Source organism: Verticillium alfalfae, genomic scaffold (genome assembly GCF_000150825.1).
Source record: "Verticillium alfalfae VaMs.102 supercont1.6 genomic scaffold, whole genome shotgun sequence".
In the NCBI taxonomy this organism is placed as follows: Eukaryota; Fungi; Ascomycota; class Sordariomycetes; order Glomerellales; family Plectosphaerellaceae; genus Verticillium; species Verticillium alfalfae.
In genome coordinates, this window is record NW_003315033.1 from 454,819 (window position 1) to 469,056 (window position 14,238).

At 57.9% G+C, this 14,238-nt stretch overlaps 4 protein-coding genes and 1 non-coding gene across 5 annotated transcripts; all 5 read right to left on the bottom strand.

The window, feature by feature from the left end:
* Positions 1-4,768: 4,768 nt before the first annotated feature.
* On the bottom strand, positions 4,769-5,574 carry VDBG_05233 (ycaC; the record flags this gene model as incomplete). The annotated part of the gene is made up of 2 exons (XM_003004074.1): positions 4,769-5,430; positions 5,502-5,574. The coding sequence occupies 2 exons, from the start codon at positions 5,572-5,574 to the stop codon at positions 4,769-4,771; spliced, it is 735 nt and encodes a 244-aa protein (XP_003004120.1).
* A 1,485-nt stretch (positions 5,575-7,059) lies between these two features.
* On the bottom strand, positions 7,060-7,923 carry VDBG_05234 (ser/Thr protein phosphatase superfamily; the record flags this gene model as incomplete). The annotated part of the gene is made up of 1 exon (XM_003004075.1): positions 7,060-7,923. One exon carries the CDS (start codon positions 7,921-7,923, stop codon positions 7,060-7,062), a length of 864 nt encoding a protein of 287 aa, XP_003004121.1.
* Positions 7,924-8,566: 643 nt separating this feature from the next.
* Positions 8,567-9,353, bottom strand: VDBG_05235 (vacuolar protein-sorting-associated protein; the record flags this gene model as incomplete). The annotated part of the gene is made up of 2 exons (XM_003004076.1): positions 8,567-9,205; positions 9,306-9,353. The coding sequence occupies 2 exons, from the start codon at positions 9,351-9,353 to the stop codon at positions 8,567-8,569; spliced, it is 687 nt and encodes a 228-aa protein (XP_003004122.1).
* Positions 9,354-9,831: 478 nt separating this feature from the next.
* On the bottom strand, positions 9,832-9,913 carry VDBG_15107. The gene has a single exon. It is a non-coding gene; the product is annotated as a tRNA-Ser (tRNA).
* A 113-nt stretch (positions 9,914-10,026) lies between these two features.
* On the bottom strand, positions 10,027-11,669 carry VDBG_05236 (carboxypeptidase; the record flags this gene model as incomplete). Its single annotated transcript, XM_003004077.1, has 2 exons — positions 10,027-11,091; positions 11,145-11,669. The coding sequence occupies 2 exons, from the start codon at positions 11,667-11,669 to the stop codon at positions 10,027-10,029; spliced, it is 1,590 nt and encodes a 529-aa protein (XP_003004123.1).
* Positions 11,670-14,238: the final 2,569 nt, after the last annotated feature.

Sequence of the window (14,238 nt, forward strand, 5' to 3'; positions counted from 1 at the left end):
GAGCACAAGCAAGCAATACCGCCCCGGGAGCAAACCCGCCCGCCCCAAAGTGAGCTGTCAATCAACCTGGGCTATTGCTTTCCCAGTATACACATCAGGCAGTGAGTCAGTAATGCGACCCCCCTTCCCCCCTCCCTTCATCGGTACGTACCGCGCCAAAAGACAATCCCGCTTGGGTTCCCCGTTCGGTCTGTCTGAGATGCGAAAAGGCAGGCGCCGCTGTCCCCTTGACAGAAGGCCCCACCTTTTCCTTCCTTCTCCCGCTCGCGGCTTCCTCCCCGAGATGCGAGGAGCCCGTGCCAACCGTGCTTCGGTCCTTCCCCCATTTCCATGCCATCCCATCATCCATCCAGCCGGGAAGGCGCATGCTGAATCTGGCAGGCAGACCTACCGAGGCCTGGGTGTGCAGGGAGGCAGGCAAGGAAAGTGAGTCTGAGGCAGGTCCTTTTGCTGGGACGAGGCGAGAAAAGGAAGTTACCGTCATCAAACCTCGCTTTTGATGAACAATCACCTCTGCCTGCCTGCCTGCCTGCATCCTGGTGCCCGGGTCTGGCCGCCGGCTCAGGAAGGAAGGGATGGGGTGTCAGAAGGAACGATGATCGCCTTGCGGTGTCATCCGATTGAGCAGAATCGCCAAACCAAGAAGACGAAAGGACGCCAACCAGACAACAAACCATAGACAGCCAGACTAACGAGGCAAAGCAAACAAGATGGCGTCCAAATTCAGAAACCAGTCCCCCGCGATTTCTTCCTCCACCCCCAGGTTTTCAGCAGCGCCCAGAGACAGGTTGCCCTGAGTGTCACGGTTATCCAAAACTGGTTTGGTTGCGGCCGACGAGACGAGTCGAGCTGAAAGAGTCATCTCTCCCGTCTTAGGCGCGCCTTCTCGGGCACTGGCGGAGCGTCTCAGCCTCTCACAAGCTGGTGCTAAACCGTCGCCCTTCCATTCGCGGGGTTTGCGCCTAGCCTGCTCTGACGATGCGAAGCCGAGGGAAAGTGTGTGCCTTGGTGGAATTGAGGTGGAATACTCCCAAAAGCCGAGTCTCTTTTGGATGCCAGCCAGGCAAACGAACGCGTCGCCGACCGGGTGGGAGGGTGTGTTGTGTTAGTACGTGAGCGAGTATGAGGGTGGCCACTTAATGCCAGTCGATTCGGTTACGAGCCACACAATCAGCAACACGCACCCCGTTGCGACGTTGCCTGGCAATAGTTCCAATGGCCAACGCCTCGCCGCGCCGTAGCATCGTCAGCATTCCCTCAGGGCCTCACTCACGCTCCCTCAACATTGTTTGGTTGGTCGCTATCCGGATTCGTGTGTCCCCTACCACAACACCGCTCAGTGGCATCCGTTCAGTTCTGCCTGCCCGACCTACGCCGCCCGCCGCTTCCCGCCGCTCCCGTCCCATCAGAGTCACATCTGCATCGCATCGATCCAACGGTGCAGAATGGCGTTGGGGCGGTGACGATGCATCGTTGTTCAAAAGACCTGTCCTTGTGTGTTGTTCAACGGCACCCCAAAGTGACTCACCGCCATCAGGATTCCATCCCAGCGGCGCCTCCACCGTCCAGCAGTGTCTGTAGCCGCTGCGGCAAACCAACGGTGACTGACCGCCGCGATACTGTAGCTTGATTGATGGATTGCTTACTTCAGCTGACCCTGACTCGTGACAATTGCGCCCTCGATGCCTGGACGAGTGATTGTCCACAGGGAAGAGGACGCTCAACACAACGGCTGTGAGTCGCCAGTCAAGTCCACCAACCAGGTCGACGAAAGACGAAACCTACACCTGTTCGTCTGGGTGAAAAGCCGCGCCAGCCTGCGGCGCACCAACGGCGGCCCCTCAACAAAGCGTTGGAATCGACTCGACCGCTCCATCAATGGCTAGCCCGCGATTTCGAGCGTCCGAGAACCGCTCACAATCTCAGGTGGTCGTTCAACAGGGGATTCGGCGAGGGGAATGAGGGGGCTTGAGGGGTGAAAGAGGCGGTAGATTTTCCGGAAAGGCAGGCGGCTGGACGATCCGAGATCTTTCACCAGTAGCAAAGCAAACAAAGCAGAAGCAGGGACCTCGATCCCCTTGGCGGCGACTCCAGGACCCTTTTCGCCTCAATCCTTCCTCCAGCGGGAGCTCGATCTCCGGGTCCAGGCGGACGGGGACTCTCCTTGGGGGCACTCCCTCCCTGTCCATGCCCGTCCATCAGGCCCCGCCTGTGAAGTTGGTAGCGATCGGCCCCTTCAGGCCCCAGGACCCTTGGAGCACTTCGCAGCACTGGGCCGGCCCTGCCAGCTTGTTGGACCGCTTGGCCACTTGCTCAATCACTTTCCCCGAAGCGTACGCGCCCTCGGCAGTTTCGGTGCGAATGGGCGAGAAGCCGCTTCGGCTGCTACTGGTGAGTGGACGATATGCGCTACGAAGCGTACCAATTCTCGATGCTTTGACCACCAACATTCGTCGGCTCCTCTCCTTCTAGACTCGTTCCTTAGGCCCATTTACATATGCTGGAACCAGCACGCAATCCGAATTACCGGACAGGCCTTTCTGTCAGGACAGGCAGGAGATGGCAATCCCGCAAGAGCAATACTATCTAACGAGGGCGGCATGACGGCTGTCAGTTGCCTTTCGGGGCAGGTCATTTAACCCTCGCGACGCGCCTTTTGGAAAGCGTCGGACCAGGGGCCAGCGCTGCCGACAAGCGTGGTGACCAATTTAACCTACTTTGTCTTCACGTGCGACCACCGCAATATCTTGTCCCGAGCAGCTGTTGGCTCATCGCAGTAACTCGGCAAGGTCCCCTCCACTCACTCACACAACGTTGCTGCTACGTCCCGCACTCAGCATGGGAGATCCACGCCCCCCGCGTAACCCGCCTTACCTGCAATAGGTGGGGGAAGGGAGGCGTGGGATGAACAAGAGACATCCCACGCGGTCCTCGTCCAACTCGTGACCCCCTCTCGAAGTCAGGAGTCCAGATGAAACTCTGCGATTGCTGGACGACCCCAATCGCTGTCGTTATCACATGTTGCCTGGCGTGGAAAGGCTCAGGTCACTTGTTGGCGATACATAACAGATCTTAGCGCTGTCGTCCGTCGAGTTGATTTCCTTTGTGGTACCCCCGTGCTGAGCACCTGCGACGCTCTAATGCGTGGTTGGTCACGTATCAGTGCGCCCAGCACATTCGACATCACGTTTGCTTTTCCGCTGCCTCAAAACCAGGCAGCTTGTTGGTCCCGTGCGTTGCTACCTACGCCTTGAATTATGACAGACGCGCAAAATATGGCCTTATTGGTCATTTGACCTTGATGCATCCTCCGACCCCACGACTAGAACGGTCGACCATGTTTACTCCAAACAGAAAGGGTCATGATTACATTTCACCGCAATTCGCGGCACGACACAATAACCTTCTCAGCATGACATACCGATAACGGCAATCAAAGTCATGCCCAATACGCGGGATGCCATGGGCAGCCGGATGCACCCGATACATAGCCAGTGCGCGGCATCGAAGCCAGCTTCCAGGTATCTCGATCTTGTTTTGCTAGTTACATCCATATCGCAGCTACGTCATCACTACTCCTCAAGAACCGAGAACCGGCCGCCAGGACATTTACGACTCACATCCCGATTCTCCACCGCCCACCCCTGCTCTATATTCATCTCGAAGTTACAAGACCAAGGCGACCGATTCTGTCCGACACCTTGGTCTAATGCCTGCCGCTTCATTCGACGACGCCTGTTGTGTGACAACCATGATGCACGTTGACTTCAGCTGGTGCTCACGACCTTTCCCGAGTCAAGCACTCACCGCACTCCCTCGGTCCGACAGGTTGCCGTAATCAGACAGACTGGGTTGGCATGTGTCGGCCCTCCTCGGGCATTTGGCGCCAGTCGGACCGGGACATTGCCCCGCACACGGAGGCGGACAACCGTCGGCATAGAAACGTCTCCTAGCTGTGCGGTCCGCATGAGGAAACGCCTGTCGAGATTCTGACTTTCCGCGCCAGCGCCAGCGCCAGCCTAGAAGGCTGCGACTCGTAGCCTACGAACGACCCCGAGAAGAAGGGGCCGCCCGGTTGGTGTAGTGGCAATGGAGACTGAAGAGGGTCAGAGCCATCGTCGGAGTACTGACTCGTTTCCCGAGGAAAACCCTTCTAGCTCCATAGCAGAAGGATTCGATGACCCTTCTAGCGCTATCAAGCAGCCAACAGGGCTGTAGACGGTTTTCGGGGGGGGCTTCGACCATGCACCGGGGATCCAACTTTGCAATCACGCATGGTCTTCTACATCTACACCTCTGTCCATGCGTCGGGGTTCATCCCGAGGTGCTTGACATGTGTGAGACGGAAGTCCGTTCACAAGCACAAGAGTCATGGCTTTTGCCGTTGCATTGAAGGTCATTGCACAAACATAGCGCACACGCATGACATGATCTAGCCTGGAACGACTGTGCATTTTTGCTTTCCTCGATTCGTAGCAGATTACGTGTTGTGCTATGCCATCTATTCCCTACGTCCTTACATGAGCTCTGGGGACCGAAAGTCTACCGTGCACTTTGGCATTGGCCTTCGCCAGAGTCAAGCGGTGCGCTCTGGTATTATCCCTCATCAGAGTCATGCTCTTCCCCCTTGCATGCGCTTCAGCTCCTACTGTGTCACCATGTAGGCCTCCCTGGCGATGAAAGATCATCAAACGCAGCAACGGCGCCGTTGAAATGACTGGCTGACGCACTGCCGGCAGAGGTTCCGAACCATCCCCGGCCCCCCAATTTAGAGAGGAAGGGTGTCCTGACCGGGCAGCAGGGTGCCGTTGGCGACGGCCGCGCGGTGGCCGCGCGCCTGGTTGCCGTAGACGGGGTAATAGGTGTCAAGCCAGGGCAGCAGCTCCGGGGCGCCGGGGGTGTTGCGCCAGTCGCGCATGAGGTCCATGGCGATGGCAAAGGTGCTCGTGACGGTGACGCCGGCAGCGCGCATCTGGTCGTTGGAGGCGTCGCGGATGAGGTCGGTCGTAGTACCCGAAGCCTCGAGGTTGGCCCAGACGGAGTAACCCTCGGCGCGCAGGGAGAGGGCGAGGAAGGCGGTGCAGACGTCGGTCGTGATGCCGGCGAGGATGATCTGCGTCTTGTTGGCGGCGCGGACGGCGTCGCGGAACTCTTCGTTGTCCCAGGCGTTGACCTCGCCGTTGCGCCGGATCAGGGGCGCCGTAGGGTTGAAGGTCAAGATCTCTTCCGGCAGGGGCCCGTTGGGGCCCGTCTCGGCCGACGTTGTCAGGATGACGGGAAGGTCAAAGACCCGGCCGAGGCTCGAGTGAGCGAGGTAGTTGTTACGGAAGACAGTCGGGTCAAAGTCGCGCGCAATGTTGATCAGGCCTTCCTGGATATCGACGACGAGCAGCAGCGTGTCGTTCTTGTCGAGGCGCTCATGGACATAGGCTGTGAGAGCTCGGTCAGTCACAGGTTCAACAGCTACACGTCAGGCTAAGATTCATGGCTAGGACACCTACCGTTATTCGACTTGGCTGCGACGGCAGACACGAGGGCCGAAACGGCGAGGCTGAGGGTGGCGGAGAACTTCATAGCGACGGTCAATGAGGCTGAGAGGTACTGGTGCTGGTGCTGGACTGGCTGAGGAGGGAGGATACATGATATCGAGGTGTGAGGTTCTCACTCTCCTTTTATATCTGATTGTCTCCGCCCATCCCAAGCCCGCGATCCAGCAACATCGGTCTATTAGCTTTTCATCCGTGGAGCCAAGCCAGCCCGAACAATCCCCTCCCCCTCCATGTCTGCCGTGCTCCGCCTCCTCGTCGTCCAGCGGCCTTCTTGCCACAAAATACCTCCCCGTGTGACGCACCCCTCCTTCTGATGCGCGGGAAGATGCACACAACCACTTGTCTGCCCGCCCCGGTTCGTCTTGGTCACGATGAGTTACCTTGACCGCCGGGCAGGCTAAGCCCGAATAAAGGCATCAAGACCGAACCAAAGAGAGCCTTGTCGAGTCTTTCGGTCCAGCCAGGGGGCCAACCTGAGAATCACGATCGCGAGGATGGGGCTTTTACTCAGCGTCGTGCGGCCCCTCGAACGGAAGGGGAAGGGGGAAGGCAGTGGAATAGGCGGAAGTCCGCTCGGCGAAGATGGGAGGGAAGACCCCGCTGCGCATATCGCGTTGCGGCCCCACTGTTGGGGTGCCGGGCGGGATGAATAAGATGTGGCGGGACGGGATCTGCACTGCTTAGATGTGCTTAGATCGATGCTGAGCGATGCCGAGCGGGCGCGCTGGTTTGCTCACAGCCCGACCGGGGGGGGGGGGCTCTTGAGTCTCGTCACGATTTTGGGTGGGGTGTTCTCTTTGGCCCTCGGGGGATCGGGGGACGTTACATCCAACGCGTTGGAGTGAATGGAATGACGTGTTTCATTTCTTTTTACGTTTTGCTCGTGCAGATTTGTACATTTGTCGTCGTGTGACGCAGAATTTGACGGAACGCCTTGGGCGCCAATGCCAGTCTTGTGGCCGAAACACATACGGTGGGTGACTGAAGAAGACGACCAGGCCTTTCGATAGCATATCGGCTCGGGGGAAGGACAGAGTTTCCTCGGTGTCATATTGAAGCTAATTTCCCTGCTTGCGCAACGCGATCCGACCCTGGACAATCTATATCATGGCATGAACCCGGTTCTATAGAGCCTCTGGCTTTTCTCGACACGAAGGCTTAATTGAGCATTAGCATGGTCACAATATCAATATTGCTGAGGGGAGGATGAATCAGCTCTGCAGTCCTCTTACAAAGACATCTAGCCTGGCATTTGACCATGACCTTTTTCTCTCTTTTTCTCTCTTTCTCTCTCATTTGCACAAGAACGCGTGCTTCTGTGGCGGAAGATTTGAGTACTTCGCGTGAGTTGACTTTGCTGGAACTGGCGAGGACATCCTAGGCACCGGACAGTCCGGCCCTCTCTCAGCATTAGAGATGAGCGGCACTTCGTTTCGACAAGGATGGACAGCGGGGCAGCAGAAACAGCCACGAGGACACTGAACTCATGTTGCTCCATGAAACTGTGAGCTCACAGAGTAACAAACTTTGCGGCGTCGAACGCTTGACGGCCTTTGGCTTTGCTCTCGTTTTCCAACGTCTTGCCGTTGGGGAGAACATAGCCCCTCTGGTTAGCCACCAGCCTGATGCCGTTCTGCGTAAAGCTCGTCGAGAAGTGCGTGTGGCCAAAGACCCAGACCTTGATCCCGGCCCAGGCCTTCTCATGAACGAGATCGGTTGCGAAAGCGGACGACAAGGGGCTCGCCGCATGCTCCGGCCGCGACGTGCCCTTGACGCACGGGGCATGGTGCGTCGCCACGAGGAGCTGCCGCGCTCTGCCTTCTTGTCGGCCGCCAGACGTGACCTGCGCGACCTGCTCGCGGAGCCAGGCGACCTCGTCGGCGTGGACCTCGTTGTGCCTTGCGGGGGTCCACCCGTGGATCTGGGCGTAGTCGCTGACTCTGGCCCTGGCGAGGTCGTAGCTGTCTTCAGGCAGCGCGGACCAGAGCGTGCAGCCGAGGATCGTCAGGCCGGATTCGGGATCGTCCCAGCGCGTCTTGTGGAGCAGGACGAGGCCGGCGGCGAGGCTGGGCTCGGCGGCGAGACGGCGGGCTTGGGCGAGGCCCGCATCGTAGCCGAGCCCGAAGAACTCGTGGTTGCCGAGCACCAGGAAGACCTTTTGGTAGCGGGCGACCTGGGCTTCCAGGAAGTGGAGGTAGCCCTCGTAATCGATGAGGCGGCCAATGTCGCCGCCAAGGAGCAGCAGCGGTGCCGAGGGTTGGAAGCGGTAGGACGCATACTGCTGGCAGACTTCGAGGTGGAGATCGGACAGGATCTGGACTCGCGGGCCGGATGCTGGTCTGAGTTGCGCTTGGATGGCTCTCACGATGTTCATCGTGTGGGGGGTGGGAATGTGTGAGGGTGATATTGCTCTCTTTCTTGCCTCTCTTTCAAAGTGGGGCCAATGTCACTTGTGCGTAGTGCCTATATATACACCTTACCCAAGGTACCTAAGATGAGGCTGTCTTCCTGAGGCCGGCCCAGATGTGCTCATCCGTTGCGGCAGAGAGGGCAAATTGAGACGATCAAAAGGACTTCACGATAGAGCAATGCGTTGTGGTGATCCATCCAGGATCAACCATTTTCGCCTGGCATGACGCGTGACAAACACCAATTATTATGGCGAAGATAGGTCCCATTTGATACTAGTCTAGAACAAGCCACCGTGGATGTGAAGGCGCATCGTCTTGCGATCGCGCCATAATGCATCAGGACGACAACCCCACGTCGAAGAACCCCCCCATAAAGTCGTCCCGTGCGTATCTCCCAGTCTCGAGGTTCGTGGCCACAGCCTCGTCTCGGCAGAAGACGGTCACCCGCAGAAACTCCAAAAACGCCCCCCGCGAACACATGCGTATAGACAGACAGATAACCAGACCGCGCCTATTTCCGTGCCTTCCGTCTCTCGCCTCTCGCCTCTCGTCTTTCTCTCGCCTCTCGTCTTTCGACGTCTGCGCTTCCGTCTGATGTCCCTCGTCTCAGCTCCGCAGCGCCTCGAGACGGTCGCGCATCTGGTCCATCATGGCTTCGTTGTCCTCCTCGTCCTCCTCCTCGGCCTGCTTGGGCTCCTGGTGAACAGGCACGGTCGGCAGTTTCTCCTTGGGCATGCGGTCCTTCAGGATCTCGCCGAGGACCTTGTCGACCTCGCCGTCGGCCTCGATCTCCTCGCCCTCGAGGTCCATCTCCTCGGGCAGGCTCTCGCCCACCATCTCCTCGATGACGCCGGCCTTCATGAGCTCGACGCTGAGCTCCTGCATGGTGCCGGCGAGCTCGGGCAGGCGGATGAGCGTGTTGACGTCCTTCATGATGCCGACGCTGGCGCGGATGGAGCCCTCAATCTTGCGCACGGCAAAGGCCTCGTTGACCTGCATCTGCACGCTGTTGAGCTGGGCCTTGGAGGTCACGAGCCGGGCGCTTGTCTTGCGCGCGCGGATCAGCTCGCGCGCAAAGTCGCGGGCCTCCTTCTGCGCCTGGCGCGCGCGCGTCGGGTCGCGCTGGGCGCGCTTGTCGGCGGCGATGATGAGGTTCTTGGTCTTGACCTCGACCTGCTTGACGGCGAGGATGTCGCGGTCGAGCTTCCGAATGTTGGAGCGGAGGAGCGTGTTGCATTTTCGAAGCTGAAAGGCGCTGGCCGTCAGCAGCCGTCTCTCTTGCTGGCGTTCATTCGTCGCGGCGAGAGGGAGGGGAGGGGGAGGGAGGGGAGGGCCAGAAACGCACCTGGGCCTGGGGGTCTGGTTTGGCGAACATGGCCCGGATAGTCTCCATGGCGGGCAAAAGGAGAAGAAGCCTCGAGGCTTCACAGCTTCCAAAGCGTATCAGTGGTGCTGGCGTGGTGTTGGGCAAGGGGACGGCACACCAGGTGGCAGAGGTTGCGGCCGAGGCATAGGTTTGCACTGACTGGCTGACTGGCGAAGCCTGAAGAGCGATTGAGGCTGGGGGCGGGCGAGAGTGACGTGGGGCCTTATCGGGGCTTGTCATTGTGGCCCGGGGCCAGTACGTATACCCCGCTGAGTGCCACCAGCTGCACTCGACTGGCCACGTATTTGGGCCTCTCCGTCGTTCTTTCCTTTCCTCTCTTCCTCTCCTGCTCCTCCTCTCTCACTCGGAGGGGTACGAAGCAAAAGAGAGAAACCCCTTTCCTCTGCATCATCAATATGGTTATTTCCATTTCCTCCCCATACACAGTAACACCAAAAGAGGACGATGTCAATCCCCTCTCCGGACACAGGTAAACAAAACAGAACGACCAGAGCAGGATTTGAACCTGCGCCACCGAAGTGAATAGATTTCTAGTCTATCGCATTAGACCACTCTGCCATCTGGCCGATTGATGAAAGCAAAGCTACGGTTGCGGGATTAACATCAGTCACCACCCTCTCGAAACCTATCCGGACTAGCTTGATGTCCCCTGCATCTGCCTACGCTTATTCCATTTCCCTCACACCGGCACGCGGTACACCTGATACTCATCGCCCACGTCCACCGGCAGAATGTTAAACGTGACATACGAGTCAATGTTCTCCGGCTCCAGCACGTTGAACGCGTGTGCTGCGTTCTTCTGTCTCGTACTGACCCAGTAGCTTCCCGCTGGGATCTTCACCTCCTTGCTCACAGACTCGGTCGTCACCGTCGTGCGCACGACGCCCTCGTATTTGGACGCCGCCACGATCGAACTCGTCACGTTGAGCGCCTCGACTTGGCCCTCAAAATCGCCGTACAGCACGTCCACCACGACGCCCGCCGCCTGCAGCCTGTCGGCGACGTCGTGCCACGCCCGCGAGAAGACGTACGCCTGCGGCCTCGACCGCGTGAGGTTCGCTGTCACGGGTGTCGTGTTCATAAACGTCACCGGCACGTCGACAATGCTGCCGTTGGTCACGTCGATGAAGGGCCAGGAAATGTTCGTCGCCTTCGCATAGTCCGTGATGACAATGGCCTCGTCGCTCGAGATGAAATCAGCGCGTGCCCTCTCGACTGTGTCATAGACGAGCTCTGCATTGTCAGCTGCCGTCTGTACGAGTGCCTGCACCATCGTCAATCCCGTCGCCACGCGTCGTTGCCAGTGCTGGTCCGCGAGACGGATGCCGCGCGTCTCCGTCAGGAACATGACGGCTTGGCTGAGGCCGACCGATGTGTCGCCCATCTTGGCATCCGAGCTCGTCTCGTCGAGCACGACGTCGTCACTGCCGGCGTTGCCTGTGACGTAGGGGCTCCACCGCAGGCCGCGGCTCTCCATGGCCGCCGCAATGCTGTCGGCAAAAAGCGTCTCCGAGAGCTCGCGAATGTCAGCATGGATGTTGAGGTTTTTCATGGCCGAGAACTGCCCGTCCTGCGCCGCGTGCCACTGGTCCGAGGCGCCGTAGGCACGCGTCGCCGTGTACTCGTGGCAGTCGACGCCTACGTGCGGCGCATAGTCCATGACGAGCTTCTTGATGTCGCGCGTCTGCTGCCGCGCGAGCTTGGTGTGGTCTCGGTTTGGGTCGAACGAGGTCGCGAGGTAGCGCTGGAAGTATGCCACGCCGTCGGGGTTGTAGCGCGCAGCACAAGCAGCTCGACGTGTTCCAGGATCGAGGCAGCCCACGTCGCGTTGGCGTCGAATTGTCCGAGGAGCGCCAGCAGCGCCTGGTCGCCGGCCGGCTCGTTGCCGTGCACGCCGCCCTGCATCCAGATGCGGACTTTGTCGTTCGACCGCGTGCTGTTGGCGTAGCTCTTGAGACTGCCACTCCTGCCCGGCTTCTCAGAGGTTGAGAGATAGATGTACGGCAGTGAGCGGCCCTCTTCCGACTGGAAGGAAGGGTTGTGGTATGTCATGTAGTCGTTGCGGGCGGCGAGCGTGCGGAGGAAGTGATCCATCGTCAGCTCGTCCGTGGGGCCGCTCGTGCCATTGGCGAAGGCTTCGGGAACGGTGTCTGGACTGACGAAGGCCGGTGAGAAGAGCTCAATGCCTTCGACTTCGGGAAAGTTGGTCGCGACATGGTCCTCGTCTTGAAGCACCGTGACTTGGTTGTCAGCGTAAGCAAGTTGTGCCGCTGCGAGTCCGACATGGGCCAGGCCCGCCGCAATTGACGCTGAGAGGCGCATACTGAGGGACTTCGAATTGAGTAGAGGCTATCTCCAGCGTGGGTTCGAGAAAGATGGCAATCTCTCGAGCTCCGCGACCTCCCCATTTCGACGGCCCAAGCCATTATTTAAATAAGATGAACATCGCTGAGCACAGCCTCCAAAGGTGCCGCCGATCCCTTGGTCCTTGGCCCAGTTGTCCGATGCAACCCGACAGCGCTGATAAGCAACATGCATTTTTGCTCGTTGCGATGCCCAATACCAAGAAACTTGTGTCGTCATCTTGGTCCCTCGACGAGTCGCGATACAGTAACGCCAGGCAGAATGAGGAAGGTGAGGAACCTGTCGGTGGAGATCGGCCAACTTAACCTTAACCCGCCCGACCCCGCAGTCCCCGCTGCCCGCCGGCCGGAGTGGGCGGCAGGGTGGGGCACGGCGTCGGCGCAGATTTCGGGAGAAGAAGCCTCGGGGTGCCGTGATTGCATCCGGCCACTTTCACCTTGACGGCATCCTAGCGGCGTCTTCCCTATGATTCCTTCCCAGCAGAACTTGCTACTAGAGCTGTTCATCAGAAGCTGCCCTCCGGATAAGACACCGTGGCCATCAAGGTGCTAATGCCTTCATCTTGGCCAGGGTGCTGTGCGTCGTGTGCCATGATGATTGACCAGCCCGCGAGCAGGGCCTTGAAAGCTTGATTGGATAGACACATTTTCTGCGATATGGGTTATTCTCTAGGGGCGTGAACAGTTTTTTCGATTCTGATGCATACATGTGGCCAATGTGGCGATGGGAGTTGGGGCTTGTAGCGCAACAGATCTAGTGATCAGATCTCTGTTATCTGCAGACGCCTACCTACATACCGCAATAAGAATTGCTGGGCAAAGGGCATGCTTCACATGTCGAAGCGATGTTGTCTGGAGAACAGTGACTTTGCTGGGCTCTTCATCGGAGACGCTTTTGGTGCTGTGGATCGTCTTGAAGGATTTGCGATTGACAAAACGCTACGCATAGCTTGATAGGGAAAGATGAAGAAGTGAGGTGTTCGTTGAGGGACAGTTCTTACACCCAATCTTGTTTTCTCCATTCCAGACGTTGCACCTTGGTGTATCCCGTGTTCTGGATGCTGCTCATAAGGATGTGCAGCGCCCGGTCAGAAGCTTCAAGTAGGGACATGCTTGCTTGGAACAACCGTAACCACCTGATTGGAGACTCTATAGTGCTGGTGATCCTTGGAGGTGATCTCAAGAGGCGGCGAACCCGGAGAATTAGGATGCCCTGGATTTTGAGGACTCTAGGGTCTATTCTAGAATCTTAGGCCTTGAAGGTATTCACAAGATATGCCTTGGGACTATGTTCCAGAATCATATGATCCGCAGGGCTGCGGAAGCCTATCCGCCTTACCAAGAATAACACTCTCACGTATGCACGGTCTGATCCATCGCCTGTTTCGCATGACGGATGTTGGACATGATGAAGAAACGCTTTGCGGCCGAATATTCATCTTTCTATGAATTATAATGATTTTCACTCACATATTCGCTCATCTCTTTACTTAAAACTTCCGACAAAAGGGAATACACAGCTCGCAAAAACCAATGTCGGTGCAACACGGGCCTTCCGCCAACCCGTCCGGGTGGGATCTAGTCAGCTGGATTGGACTCTTCTTTGACGAGACGGAGCACCCACCTTGACGAATCTTCAGGTTCCATTATGGCACAGCAGATACTCCAGATGGATCCCGCTCACAGAAGCCGCCCCTGAACAGCAGTACACATTGATCACAAGCCTTTCCCTAGTGTCAAATATCAGCTACGCAAATGCTCCTCGAGTCACGCCTGGACATGGGAGCCGGATCTCGTGCCATGCCAATCGTGACATTCTGCCACCGCCTCGAGGACCGAAACAGCATAGGCGGCTGCCGATAGACACACGGAAGCGCCGCGATTGACAGATCGCAAGAGACTGGATGCAAGACCTCGGTGGGTGGATATTATCGTCGATCACTTCCCTCATTGGGACCGGCGATGCACTCCTTCAAGGCTCATTTTGCGGTTGGGCCCTGATGGCACCTGTCAACCAGGCTGTGTCATATCCACGTATGATTTTCTAGATCCTTGGCCGACTTAGCGGCATCTAATTCAGCATTGTCGTCCGAAAAGTTGGGGGCGGATACTACGCCCAGAAGCGGTAACAACATTCAAGCTTGTACCCTGCCCATAGTGAACATGCAGCAATGGCCTCGCTAAGACACAAAGCAGAATGTGAATACGTTCGCGACAGTATAGCTGGTCCCGAGGAGCTGCCATGCCCTTTTATTCTTTCGAAGAAACAGTCTTTCCAGGAAAAAGTTCGTGCAATTGTGTCTTCTGCATTCTGGAGCAGCACAAGCCTCGGTAATCGACATGGGGAAATCAAGCTTCGGAGGGATCACCATCCCCGCCAGCTCGTCCGGGACAGGGGCCCTTTCTTAATCTTAACCCACGGCTTCTGCCCAAACTACCGCGCCCCGGAAGGCTGCTGGGCGGCCAATCACGCGCACCACCCGCGACATGCTAGGAAGGAGAGCAGCCTTGTCTGGCTATGGACTGGC